Below are 10,787 nucleotides of genomic sequence, written 5' to 3'. Positions count from 1 at the left end.
TTATAGTTGATGAAATTTAGTGAAAACTGATAACCATAAAGAGATCACATAATTTCATATACTTTGCGAATTATTATACAATTTTAATTGTTGACCACACTGTAACGAAGGTTTGATAACTGCATTATTAATTTAATACAATCACAGATCAAAATCCGTTAAAAATTCAAATAACAAAATAAGAATAACATTCTTGGATTTCCTGTCAATTATATTATATTTTAGTTGCTATCGAATTATAGTCGTTAATCATCGATAAGAGGTAAAACCAATTATTTTTATAACTTGGCCGATCATCTTTATTTGTATCCGTAATTCAAGTTTTAAAACTCAAAGTTAAAATTTGAAAACGTTCACTATTCGTTATAATAAAAATTTTATTTTTCGTTTATCGGTTGATTTATACCTTCAGAATATTTAAGATGTCTTCATATGCTCGTCGTGGTCTTGCTTTGACTTCTACAAATAACGAGAATCCTACGAAAAATATTAGTAAGTTATATGATAATAATTTGAAAAATACTTATTAGATTATTTTTTACATAATACATTTACTAATTTTTTTCATTCAATGTTAATAGAAAATACTTTGATTACGAGCCGCAAAAAAAATGCATTGAAAGTATTGACAAATACGGTACAGTCAACCAAAAAGTCTGGCAGTAATGGTTTGAAACAATTGAAAGTGTTGCCTATGATAAATTTTGAAACAGGTGATAAGTGTAAATCTGTCCTTAAAGATAATTCCTATAATGAAGAGGTAAATCATTTTGAGTGCACAACATTTGAGAAAGGTAAGTTTAGAAATCAAATATTTGTGTTACATATGTTTTGTAACAATTACATAATAAAAAGGGATGTGAAAGTGATTTTATGACCTTACCAATGTATTACAAATATGTCCTGTGTAACATTATTTTTATTAAATTTTTTTACATTTTACAGATTCTTTACCTGATAATATGACTTGTAATATTGACATGCTAAGCGACTTTTTTAGTACAAAGAATGATGTGGAAAATGATTGGTTTCTTGAAGATTATAATAATATAATGATTAATGAAATAAATAATACATTTGACAATTTTGGTAAGTATAAAGTTCATATATTGGTTATATATAGCAGGGTTAGGCCAACTTTCATAAATTTGTGAGTTTTTCTAGGTTATCAGACTAAAAAAAAGAAAAAAATTAACTGAGTTAAAATATATTTTGTATACATACTTCCTTTATTTATTCTATTTAAAATTTCATTAAGTAATTAATAATAATTTTAATTTTACAATTTTACTTAACATGAATTTTTATTTATATTTTATCAATTACACAGTGCAATAAATACCATTATTCTTACTGAATATACATTAAAATATGTATAACATATCTACATAGCTATTTGATCTCAGGATATAATTTTGTTTATCATAGTTATTTATTTCCATATATATTCTTTATTAATTGTTATTATTTTTTTTTATATTTGCCGGTTAGACAGAGATATGAAAATTTACCAAAAAATAATAAATATTTCAATGGTTTTCTGAAAGAATTTGAAAAAAAAGTTGAAGGAATCGTGATTAACTCATGTTAAAATTGACCTGTTGGCTACCCCTAATGTATAGTTTAATAATTTTTTTTTATTGTTGTGATTAACAAAACAATTTTTTACTATAGGAAATGATCAAGAATATTACTTTCCAACACTGCCTATTATGGATTTTCCAGAATTCATATTTGCTTAGGTTTTTAAAATCAATTTGATTATTAACTTTAAGTTTAAAAGATTAATATCTATTTATTCTTATATTATTAATTTAAAATGAATTATTTTTTATATTTTTCATTAATTAATCAAATAATTTAGTAAAAATTAAAAATGTTTTCATATATATTTTTTTTTTTTTTTTTAATGACGGATACTTTTTTTTATCAAATTAAAATTAAATAAATAAAAATTAATAAGTTTAATTTTGATTAGAAATTGAACAGTGTAAAATTTTCCTGATAATTAATAATTTGGATTTATTATAATCATTATAAATATATAAATTACAATTTACTGATAAAAAGTACTTTAAAATTATGTTATGGTGGTTGCATTATAAGAAGTTTCTACTTTTTTTTTGCTCATGTGTATGTTTTGTTAAATTACAATGTAATAGTTTAAATAAAATAAATATTATTTAAACAATAGCTTAAGTGTATATACAATTTCAGATTTTAACTGAACTTTTTTTTTTTTTTATTGGAAATGTTAGAAATTTGGCATTTATACTTTGCCAGTTATTTTAGATGACTATGTTCCATGTTAGATATAGAAGATTTTCTTTTTGGTGTCTGGTTTTCCTCTGTGTGGTTCTTGCTCTGGAAAGTGAGAACTATGGTGACTAATAATATTTTCAACCATCAAATTATTACTTTATATGTTATACTTACACGCTACACAAACAAGACTGGATATCATAGTTTTATTTTGTACTAATTTCCTTGCAAGGGTGTTCTTTTTTATATTAAAGAAAAAAAGTGAGTTATGTTTATTTCATTATTTATACATTATAGTTTATTAAATATACTTACACGTTTTCTTAAGAAAAGGCCCAAAAGTATAGTAGGCACACTTTAAAATACAGGTCTGTGCGTACCTATGTGTACAATTCATTACCGAGTTGCACCTTTTTTTTATCTTATGAGACAACAGTTTTATATCTTACGTGTAAAACCGCGTACACATAACAAAACGACGAATATGTGTTCGCGAACAGAATTCGTGTGTAACAAATGGGCGAACTTGTAACATTCTATTGAACTAATTGACAATCCGTCAGTTGTCGGTATTTCAACATAACATCAAAGTATGTTACGCGAACATTTTATGACAGGTATGGACACGTCTTAGGACATTTTCACGAACACACAAAATTGAACTATTATTATTTATAATCAGTTTTTAAGTTTAATTAACTGCCTACAGTCCTTGCAGCATAGTCAAGTTTTCACGTTCATAATATTTAATTACAATAATTAAAATATTTAATAATAAGTATTACCTTTTCAACTCGTACTTTTTTTAATTATGACGTATTGGACTAGTGAAAATACCCTTAAGTTTATTGAAATCTATAGGAATAATGAAATTATATGGAACCCATTAAATAAAAAACCATTTTAATAAGATCTTAAAAAATGACTCATGTAATGATGTTGAACTATCACAATAAATTTCAACCAATATCTCAGTGGATGAGTAAGAAAAAAATGACGTCATTACTAGCTGCATTCAGACGAGAAAAGACAAAAATTAAAAATAGTAAAGGAACGGGCTCAGGTAAATTTTGATAATTTAATAAATAATATACAGAAAAAATTATGTGAACATAAGATCAAATGAATCCAATCGATTGAAACTGTCCATTAATTTCTTGCGTTCTTAAATCGTTTAATAACGAATTTCCTCCAAATTTTGATTGACGAGTAAAAAGTCGGGTTTGTCTTCTATTCTTTTTTTCTAGTGTGAGATGAATATAAACATAAGCTGCAGCAGCAATTCGAAGTGACATGACAAGCGTCTATACTCAGCGATAGATTGAACTACTATAAAGTTATTCAGAAAAGTTATTTTAGTTATATAAGTTAATTTATTGGTTAGCTATACGCGAACATACATATTTTTTAGATATTCGGCCAACAGTTTCTCAAATAGTTTGACGAACAGTTCGTCGTTTTGTTACGTTAGTGTGGACGCAGCTTTATGCACTTGAAATTTATTATTTTTTGGCTACAAATTATAGTATCTAATCTCAACAGTGTATTTCAAATAACCTATACGAAAAAATACTTAATTTTTTTCCTTGACTTCGATATAGTGGCAAACAGCTGTAAAACGTTTTTATATTTTTCGATTGGATGTCGTTGGATATTGAAATCTGTAATTAACAATGTTCTGAATGGAAATGTCTTATTTTATTGTTTTTATTTACGTAATTATCATGTACATTGAACAAATTTTGTCTTTGGAAATATATGTTATGTAAGTACTGTTTTTTTCTATTGATATCATGCATTTTTGTTTCATAACAGAATTTCAGACTATTTTGTTTAATTAGTTTAGTTTGCAAGTATTGTCTTTCTATTGTTAGTTTATGGTGTGGTATAAAATATTTTATTTTAGGATGTACAATCCTAAAAACTTCCAGGTATACTTCTGGTGTTTTCAATTATCAAAGTTATTCAATTCGAAAGAATTATTACAATTACCTACATACTTTATGTATATATGTATTTTTACCTAATATCAAATTCGCTTAGAACATTACGAGTTCTGAATGAACCATTAATTTAACTAGCCAAATATGGTAATTATTATTCAAATGATCAAAATGTATCAATTTTTATTTTATTATTTTTGTTTGTCAGGTGTACTTGTAGGTGTACATTAGTGACGGTAAAATACGTTAGGATTTATGAAGGTAGTTTCAATGTTAGTATATTGGGATAAATCTATCCATGTTAAATCGATAAGTAGGTTGTGTATATGTTATATTAATATTCTATCATTGTTGTGTATTATTTGGATTTGATTATAAATTAGGTATACGAGTACTTCATACAGTTTTTGTATCAAGTAACATTAATATCAATTGAATAAGTTACTTTATTTAAATATGTATTTTATTTTATTTTTACTGAATTTATGATGTAAAATTTTATAAAAATGTATTAAAAGTACTTATTATAAAAAAAAGGAAGTATCATACTCTGACAAGTTATATAGGATTTATATAAAAAATGTACAAAAATAAAATTCAAGTTTTTAAAAAATTTAAATACATTTTTCTTTACGAGAGGCTGCAGTATTGTACTATAGTATACGATAGAAGTGTCGGAAGTAGTCTGATGAAGTAACTTATAAGGTTATAAAATTTGTTATATATGATTATAAATAATTATATTATTAAAGTAATAGTTGGTAGAATTACGTAAGCATTTATAAGTTAAGTTACACATAAGCCGCTATTTGTTTAGTGTTATGGAACCCACGTTAACAATGAACAATTTAATAAATACATTTATAAAAGAAGGGTAGGTTTTAAATCTTTCTCGACCACTGGATAATTATGTTTTTTTATTTCAAATATTAACTACTCCTAAGTCCTGACGTAGATTAAATTAAAATATATTAATTTTATGCGTCATAAATAATATACATAAGCGATTACTACCCTATTCAAAAAATATAAGTTATAACTTGTATAATATTAATTATATTAAAAAAATAATTATTTTGCTTACTGGAAAATTAATAAATTAATAATTTCATAATAATTTACTAAGTAAAGGATCTTTTCTATTTTTAAAGTTAATGAATTAACTACTTTATTAAATGGTTTTAAGATTGAAATTGATTCTCAATTTGTTTTTGAGTTGAATTTTTAAATTATTTTTCTTGATTTTAATGTACTATGGACTTATAAGTACCTGTACATCGTGTTTTAGGGGGTGGGTTCCTTTTTCTTCAAAAATGAGATACTGTTTTCTTCCACTTTCCATTATTCTCAAAAAAAGAAAAAAGTTGGACATTAATTTCCTCCACTTTTTTTAAAATAAAAATTAAATATATAAAAATATATTTAAATACATTTTTGCCAATTATTTAATTTGTATTAAACATAAACATAACTTAATTTTATTCATAGTTCCTTATTGAAGGAAATTGGCCAAGATTTATTTTTTAATTATTTTTTTGAGAAAACGATATCTTATTTTTGGAGAAAAAATGGTTATGGCCGTTTAGGAAAGTATATTCTCAAACTATTTAAAAAAAACCCTGTGATTTATCATAATAATTGTTTATTTATTTTCACCTAGTGCTCGAAGACTACACATGAAGTCTAAAATTTAAAGTTTTGTTCAAACATGGCTTTAATTTTCTTATGATTAAACAAGGTGCAATATTTATGATTTCAATAAAAATAAATGAATCTAACCTTTATCAATATATATATATTATTGTATAATAATATTAATTGAGAATTCGATTTATTTTAATTTTTAATTCATCTGGTAAGTCTCTTTCATCAACGTAGATAAGTGACAGTAAATAGAATACAATATATATATTAATTTATTATAAAACATCTCAATATGCAGTACAGAAAAAATTGAATTAAATAATCATCTCTACTAGGTACTAAGTAAAATTGTAACGGGTATTTTACGACCATGCTAACCCAGAAAACTACTGAACCGATTTGGCTGACATTTTTTACTGTTAAATCTGACAGTCTGCTAAAGGTTTTAGTACCACATTTGTTAATTCAAAATAAGTATAAAGTTCTTGAAAAATTCAAGAACAGGCTTTTTATGTTCCCATTTTGCGACAACACTATTTATATTTTTTAAAATTTTACGGTCGTCAAGGTTACAAACATAGTTATTTTTTTTTAATCTATATATATACAAAATAAGTGTACATTTTGAATACATTTTATTTCTCAAGATCCACCAAACCAATTTCGATAAAAATTTCAGGGCATATTAAGATTGATATGTAGATAGTTTATGTAAAGTTTGTACGCTATACGATAAGTTATTTCGGAGTTATGGCCTCTTATGTGTACACCTGATGACATGGCCGAAAACAACATACATACATATCGTTGCCTCAATTCAAGACTGCAATAACTCAAAAATATGCAGAATTGAGTTATCTACGTGATATTATTTGCAAAATTACGACGATTTCGATTCTATAACGCAATAACTTTTAGTTGAATTATTCACCTCTAGAGGTCGTTTATTTCATTTTAGAACCAGTAGTTTCATAATTTGTGTTATTCCAGTCTTGAACTGAGGCGTCGATATGACAACAATTCTATTTTCTGGATAAATATTAATTGATTTGAGATTAAATGAGATTGATTTTTATTTAATTTTAATTGTATGGGTTTAGGTGTAAAAAATGCCATGACTAAGACGACAGAATATAGGCCGACGATTACGTAATTATGTTACCCAACAGTCTCATAGGAGATCTCAAAGTGAAGAGGCACAATTACAACGAAATGTTGTTCAATAAGTATGAAACGCACGTCGAACTTCTTCTGCAGGTCCGTCAATAAATCCAGCATCAAGACGAACTTCATGAATTTCGTGTCGTGCACAAGCCATAGACTTTGCTGTATTTATTACTACGACAGTGAAATAGATTACAGTGAACATGGTCTTACTGGTGGAATGACGGTGAGATGTCTACATTGTGCTGCAGTCAAATTTCCAGGTGAAACGGCTGGCATGTGTTGTGCTAATGGAAAAGTGAAATTGCCAGCATTCGAATCTCCACCTGATCCACAGCACTCATTGATTTTTGGATCATCATCAACGTCCAAGCATTTTTTGTCTCATATTCAAGAATATAATAATGACTTCTTTTGGTGCGACGAAAGTTATAAGAGACAATTTTATGCCGACGTTCAAGGTATTTATTTCATACGGACTATCTTTCGAAAAATGCAACATGACCAGCAATTATTTTGACGTTTTCATGAATTCTGCTCCAATGTCAAATTGTATTTCTCATATGTTACAGATTCAAGGCCAGATTTATCATAGAGCTGGATCATTACTATCATTCCCTGACACTGAGTCTCAATTTCTGCAAATTTATTTTGTTGAGAATAGCAATGATGAATTAAATCGGCATTGTGCAATTGTTCCAAGTGCAAGGCGTCAAATTATTTTGGACCTGCAAATTTTTTTCCAACAACACAATGAATTAGTTCAATTGTTCAAAACCCCTCTTGATTGTATGCCATCTGATAATCATAGGATAGTAATAAGAGTCGACAAAACGTCCTTTGAAGAGAATGCAAGACGCTTCAATGCACCAACTATTGATGAAGTGGCCATTGTAATTGTTGGAGAGCAGTTTCCATCTCACGATATTGTGCTACACCGAAGTAATGAGCAATTGCAGTGTGTATCAGAGCTTTATCGCAGCTATGATGCATTGCAGTATCCATTATTGCACTGGAAAGGTGAAATGCATGCACCAAAAAATGTGCATGTCAATGCTATCAATTATCTCATCCAAGAAAAATTGCCTGGTGCAGTGACATCATACAACTCTGTTGATAGCGCTTTGAATAAAGATGATGCAGTCAACTTCCAGTTGAATTTTTGAATTTGTTAGAACCGCCCGGTATGCTGTCGCACTGCTTTAATTTGAAGGTTGGCTTATCAATTATTTTACTACGGAATTTGAATGCACCAAAACTGTGCAACGGCACAAGATTAGATGTAAAAAGATTGTTACCGAATTTAACCGAAGCCACAATATTGACTGGCAAAGCGAAGGGGAAAGTTGTACTCATCACACGTATTCCTCTGATACCAACAGACATGCCATTTGAACCCAAACGATTGCATTTCTTTTGCGCCTGTCATTCGCCATGTCGAACATTAAGGCACAAGAACAAACGCTCCAAGTATACGGTTTGAATTTGGAGAATCCGTGTTTTTTCGCACAGACAACTACGTGGCACACATTAAATTGTTTAATTGTGTTTGCCTCAAATGGACAAACAAAGAATATTGTTTACCCAAATTTGTTGGATTGATAATAAAAAATTTGGAAAAAAAATAAATGATATTCAAGGGAAAATGATATGATTTTTATTGCATTTTTGTTTTGTTACTGCGAAACACACAAAGTCGGCTATTCATTATTACAAAACTAACTCTAACTGTACAATCAACGTGCTATTATTTACGTTTGAAAATTCACGTCGTTTATTTAAGGACTAGGGGACGGGAAAAAGAAAGAAGGTAAATAATAAATATCTGATTTAAGAATTTAATTTAGAGAAATCAATAACTACACTCGAGCGAAGCCGGATTATTCAGCTAGTTTGATATAAAATACTACTTTTGAAGGTTTATTGGGCATGCTAACGGAGTTCAATTTCGGGTAAGTTGCCAATTCGTCATCATACCGAGAGTGCCACGTGAATGTATAATAAGGCAGTTAAAGAACACACCAGAATGTTCTCAAAGACTTGCACAGCAGCAACGTGATGCTTTGAGTCTGAAATCAGCATTTAATTACCGATCAGAAATTGATTATTTAAATATTCCAGCGCTTCAAATAGGACCAATAACTACATTATATCCAACGTGTCCTGCAAAAAAAATGGAAAGATGAAACCCATGGACTTAGGTGCACTGACGGTAGAGTAGTTGTTTTAGACCATTTTGAGGATCCTCCGGACCTAATTTAAAGTTAAATTGATAATTCTCACTCTCTATAAAAATGCAATGAAAAACGAAATAGCCGAATGGAATTTCATACCCACTTTTAAAATTCAGGGTGAACATTTGACAGGTAGTTTATTACCCGAAATTAGAAATAATGCTAAATTTTTACTAAATTTTATGTCAGAGTCGAATCAAATATCTACTCGAACAAGTATAATTTTAAATTTAAAAAGAGATCTCATTGAATCATTGCAAACAGTTTTGAGTGAAAATAATTACCTCATACAGAGTTTCAGATCTAATATAAAGTCAAGGTCCTTTGATGAGTTGCAAAATTTTTAGTTAATTATTCACGCTGATCAAGTTCCTTAAGGAGAACATAGAGGTTAATATAATGCACCTATAATCGATGAAGTAGCTGTATTATTAGTTAAAGAAGATAAAGATCACAGAGATATAGTTCTGGACTGTCGGAGTGGATACTTGTGTCGAGTTTCTGAATTGAATGTATACTAAAGGTAAAGGCGGATCTCACATTAATATTTTACAGTAAAATAACCAAAATCGAACAACAAAAACGGTCTCCTTCATACAATTTTACTCTTACATATTTATGGTTAGACAATCAAGTCTAAATTACCTACATTATTACAAAACCTTATATTTGCCGTTTTCATTCAAATGGCTTTAATTCCCTGTTAAAATTTTTTTTTAAAAATTTCAAGGTCAATCATTTAGATACATTGACGTACAAAATGCTATTTACATGGACAATTATACGTCGGATTTTCTCGAACTGGGGACCCGAATCATCTAATGATTTTGATTTCAACAGGAGATAGAATAAAAAACGTTATATACTAAGAAGTTTTTTAAAACTCTTATGATTGGTTATCAATATTTTGTCATTATTAACATATTCATTGCTATTAATAACAAATTAATTAGTATTTCTTTTGTATCTGTGTTAATTTTTAATAAAACTATATTTATCATTAATACCGTTAGAAACATTTCAATACGTTTTTATCAACCGTTTTTTATATTTACTTGCCGATCACATTAAACAATACAATTTGATCGATATCGATAATTTGAGCGATTTGTATAGCGTTATGTAAGATATGAACGTTGCAACCTAATACAAATATATCTTTTTTTAATTCTGTCTGAAGTTTTGTGTGCACGTTATTTTTTCCTTTTCTATTATATCCAGCAAAATTAGTGTTTGTGATATCAGCCAATAGTGCAATAATTTTTTGCTTTAATTCGAAATTAGTAATAATGTCAATAATTTTAAAAGTAATTAAATCAGACGTTTCACCAGGCAAATTTGAGAACTCTAGTATTTTGTTTATTACGCCAACATGAGGAAAAAAATAACGAACAACAACAGGTACTAGTTTAATTGCTTTGTGGTTGGAACTTTTAATTAAAACAGATACATAATTCGCAGAAGATAGTTCCTTTAAAGTATTATCAACTATGTACGGGCAAATAACGCTGACAACTATTTCCCTGGTTTTTATTTTTGC

General features: G+C 27.9%; 2 protein-coding genes across 4 annotated transcripts; both read left to right on the top strand.

Annotated features, from left to right (window-relative positions):
- The first annotated feature begins 29 nt into the window (after nucleotides 1–29).
- Nucleotides 30–1,781, top strand: LOC112687888. 2 transcript variants are annotated; one of them, XM_025560863.1, is made up of 5 exons: nucleotides 30–262; nucleotides 413–492; nucleotides 582–794; nucleotides 946–1,089; nucleotides 1,675–1,781. In XM_025560863.1, the coding sequence occupies exons 2-5, from the start codon at nucleotides 423–425 to the stop codon at nucleotides 1,740–1,742; spliced, it is 495 nt and encodes a 164-aa protein (XP_025416648.1). In that variant the 5' UTR covers nucleotides 30–262; nucleotides 413–422; the 3' UTR covers nucleotides 1,743–1,781. The 2 variants fall into 2 exon arrangements, with proteins under 2 accessions (XP_025416648.1, XP_025416647.1); XM_025560862.1 differs by lacking the exon at nucleotides 30–262 and having other exon boundaries at nucleotides 269–492.
- A 745-nt stretch (nucleotides 1,782–2,526) lies between these two features.
- LOC112687887 lies at nucleotides 2,527–10,152 on the top strand. 2 transcript variants are annotated; one of them, XM_025560861.1, is made up of 3 exons: nucleotides 2,527–4,027; nucleotides 6,950–7,474; nucleotides 7,586–10,152. In XM_025560861.1, the coding sequence occupies exons 2-3, from the start codon at nucleotides 7,418–7,420 to the stop codon at nucleotides 8,177–8,179; spliced, it is 651 nt and encodes a 216-aa protein (XP_025416646.1). In that variant the 5' UTR covers nucleotides 2,527–4,027; nucleotides 6,950–7,417; the 3' UTR covers nucleotides 8,180–10,152. The 2 variants fall into 2 exon arrangements, with proteins under 2 accessions (XP_025416646.1, XP_025416645.1); XM_025560860.1 differs by having other exon boundaries at nucleotides 6,950–10,152.
- The last annotated feature ends 635 nt before the right edge of the window (nucleotides 10,153–10,787 follow it).

Source organism: Sipha flava, unplaced genomic scaffold, assembly GCF_003268045.1.
Source record: "Sipha flava isolate LNK unplaced genomic scaffold, YSA_version1 36_pilon_pilon, whole genome shotgun sequence".
NCBI classification, from domain to species: Eukaryota; Metazoa; Arthropoda; class Insecta; order Hemiptera; family Aphididae; genus Sipha; species Sipha flava.
The sequence above is the reverse complement of the archived record's forward strand: the minus strand, read 5'-3'. Positions and strand labels throughout refer to the sequence as shown.

Bases quoted from the DNA above. Each gene is read 5' to 3' on its own strand.
- LOC112687888 (XM_025560863.1), top strand. From the start codon at position 423: ATGTCTTCATATGCTCGTCGTGGTCTTGCTTTGACTTCTACAAATAAC. The intron at 795-945 runs GTAAGTTTAGAA...TACATTTTACAG, and splicing joins GTGCACAACATTTGAGAAAG to ATTCTTTACCTGATAATATG. The intron at 1,090-1,674 runs GTAAGTATAAAG...TTTTTACTATAG, and splicing joins TAATACATTTGACAATTTTG to GAAATGATCAAGAATATTAC.
- LOC112687887 (XM_025560860.1), top strand. From the start codon at position 7,418: ATGACTTCTTTTGGTGCGACGAAAGTTATAAGAGACAATTTTATGCCG.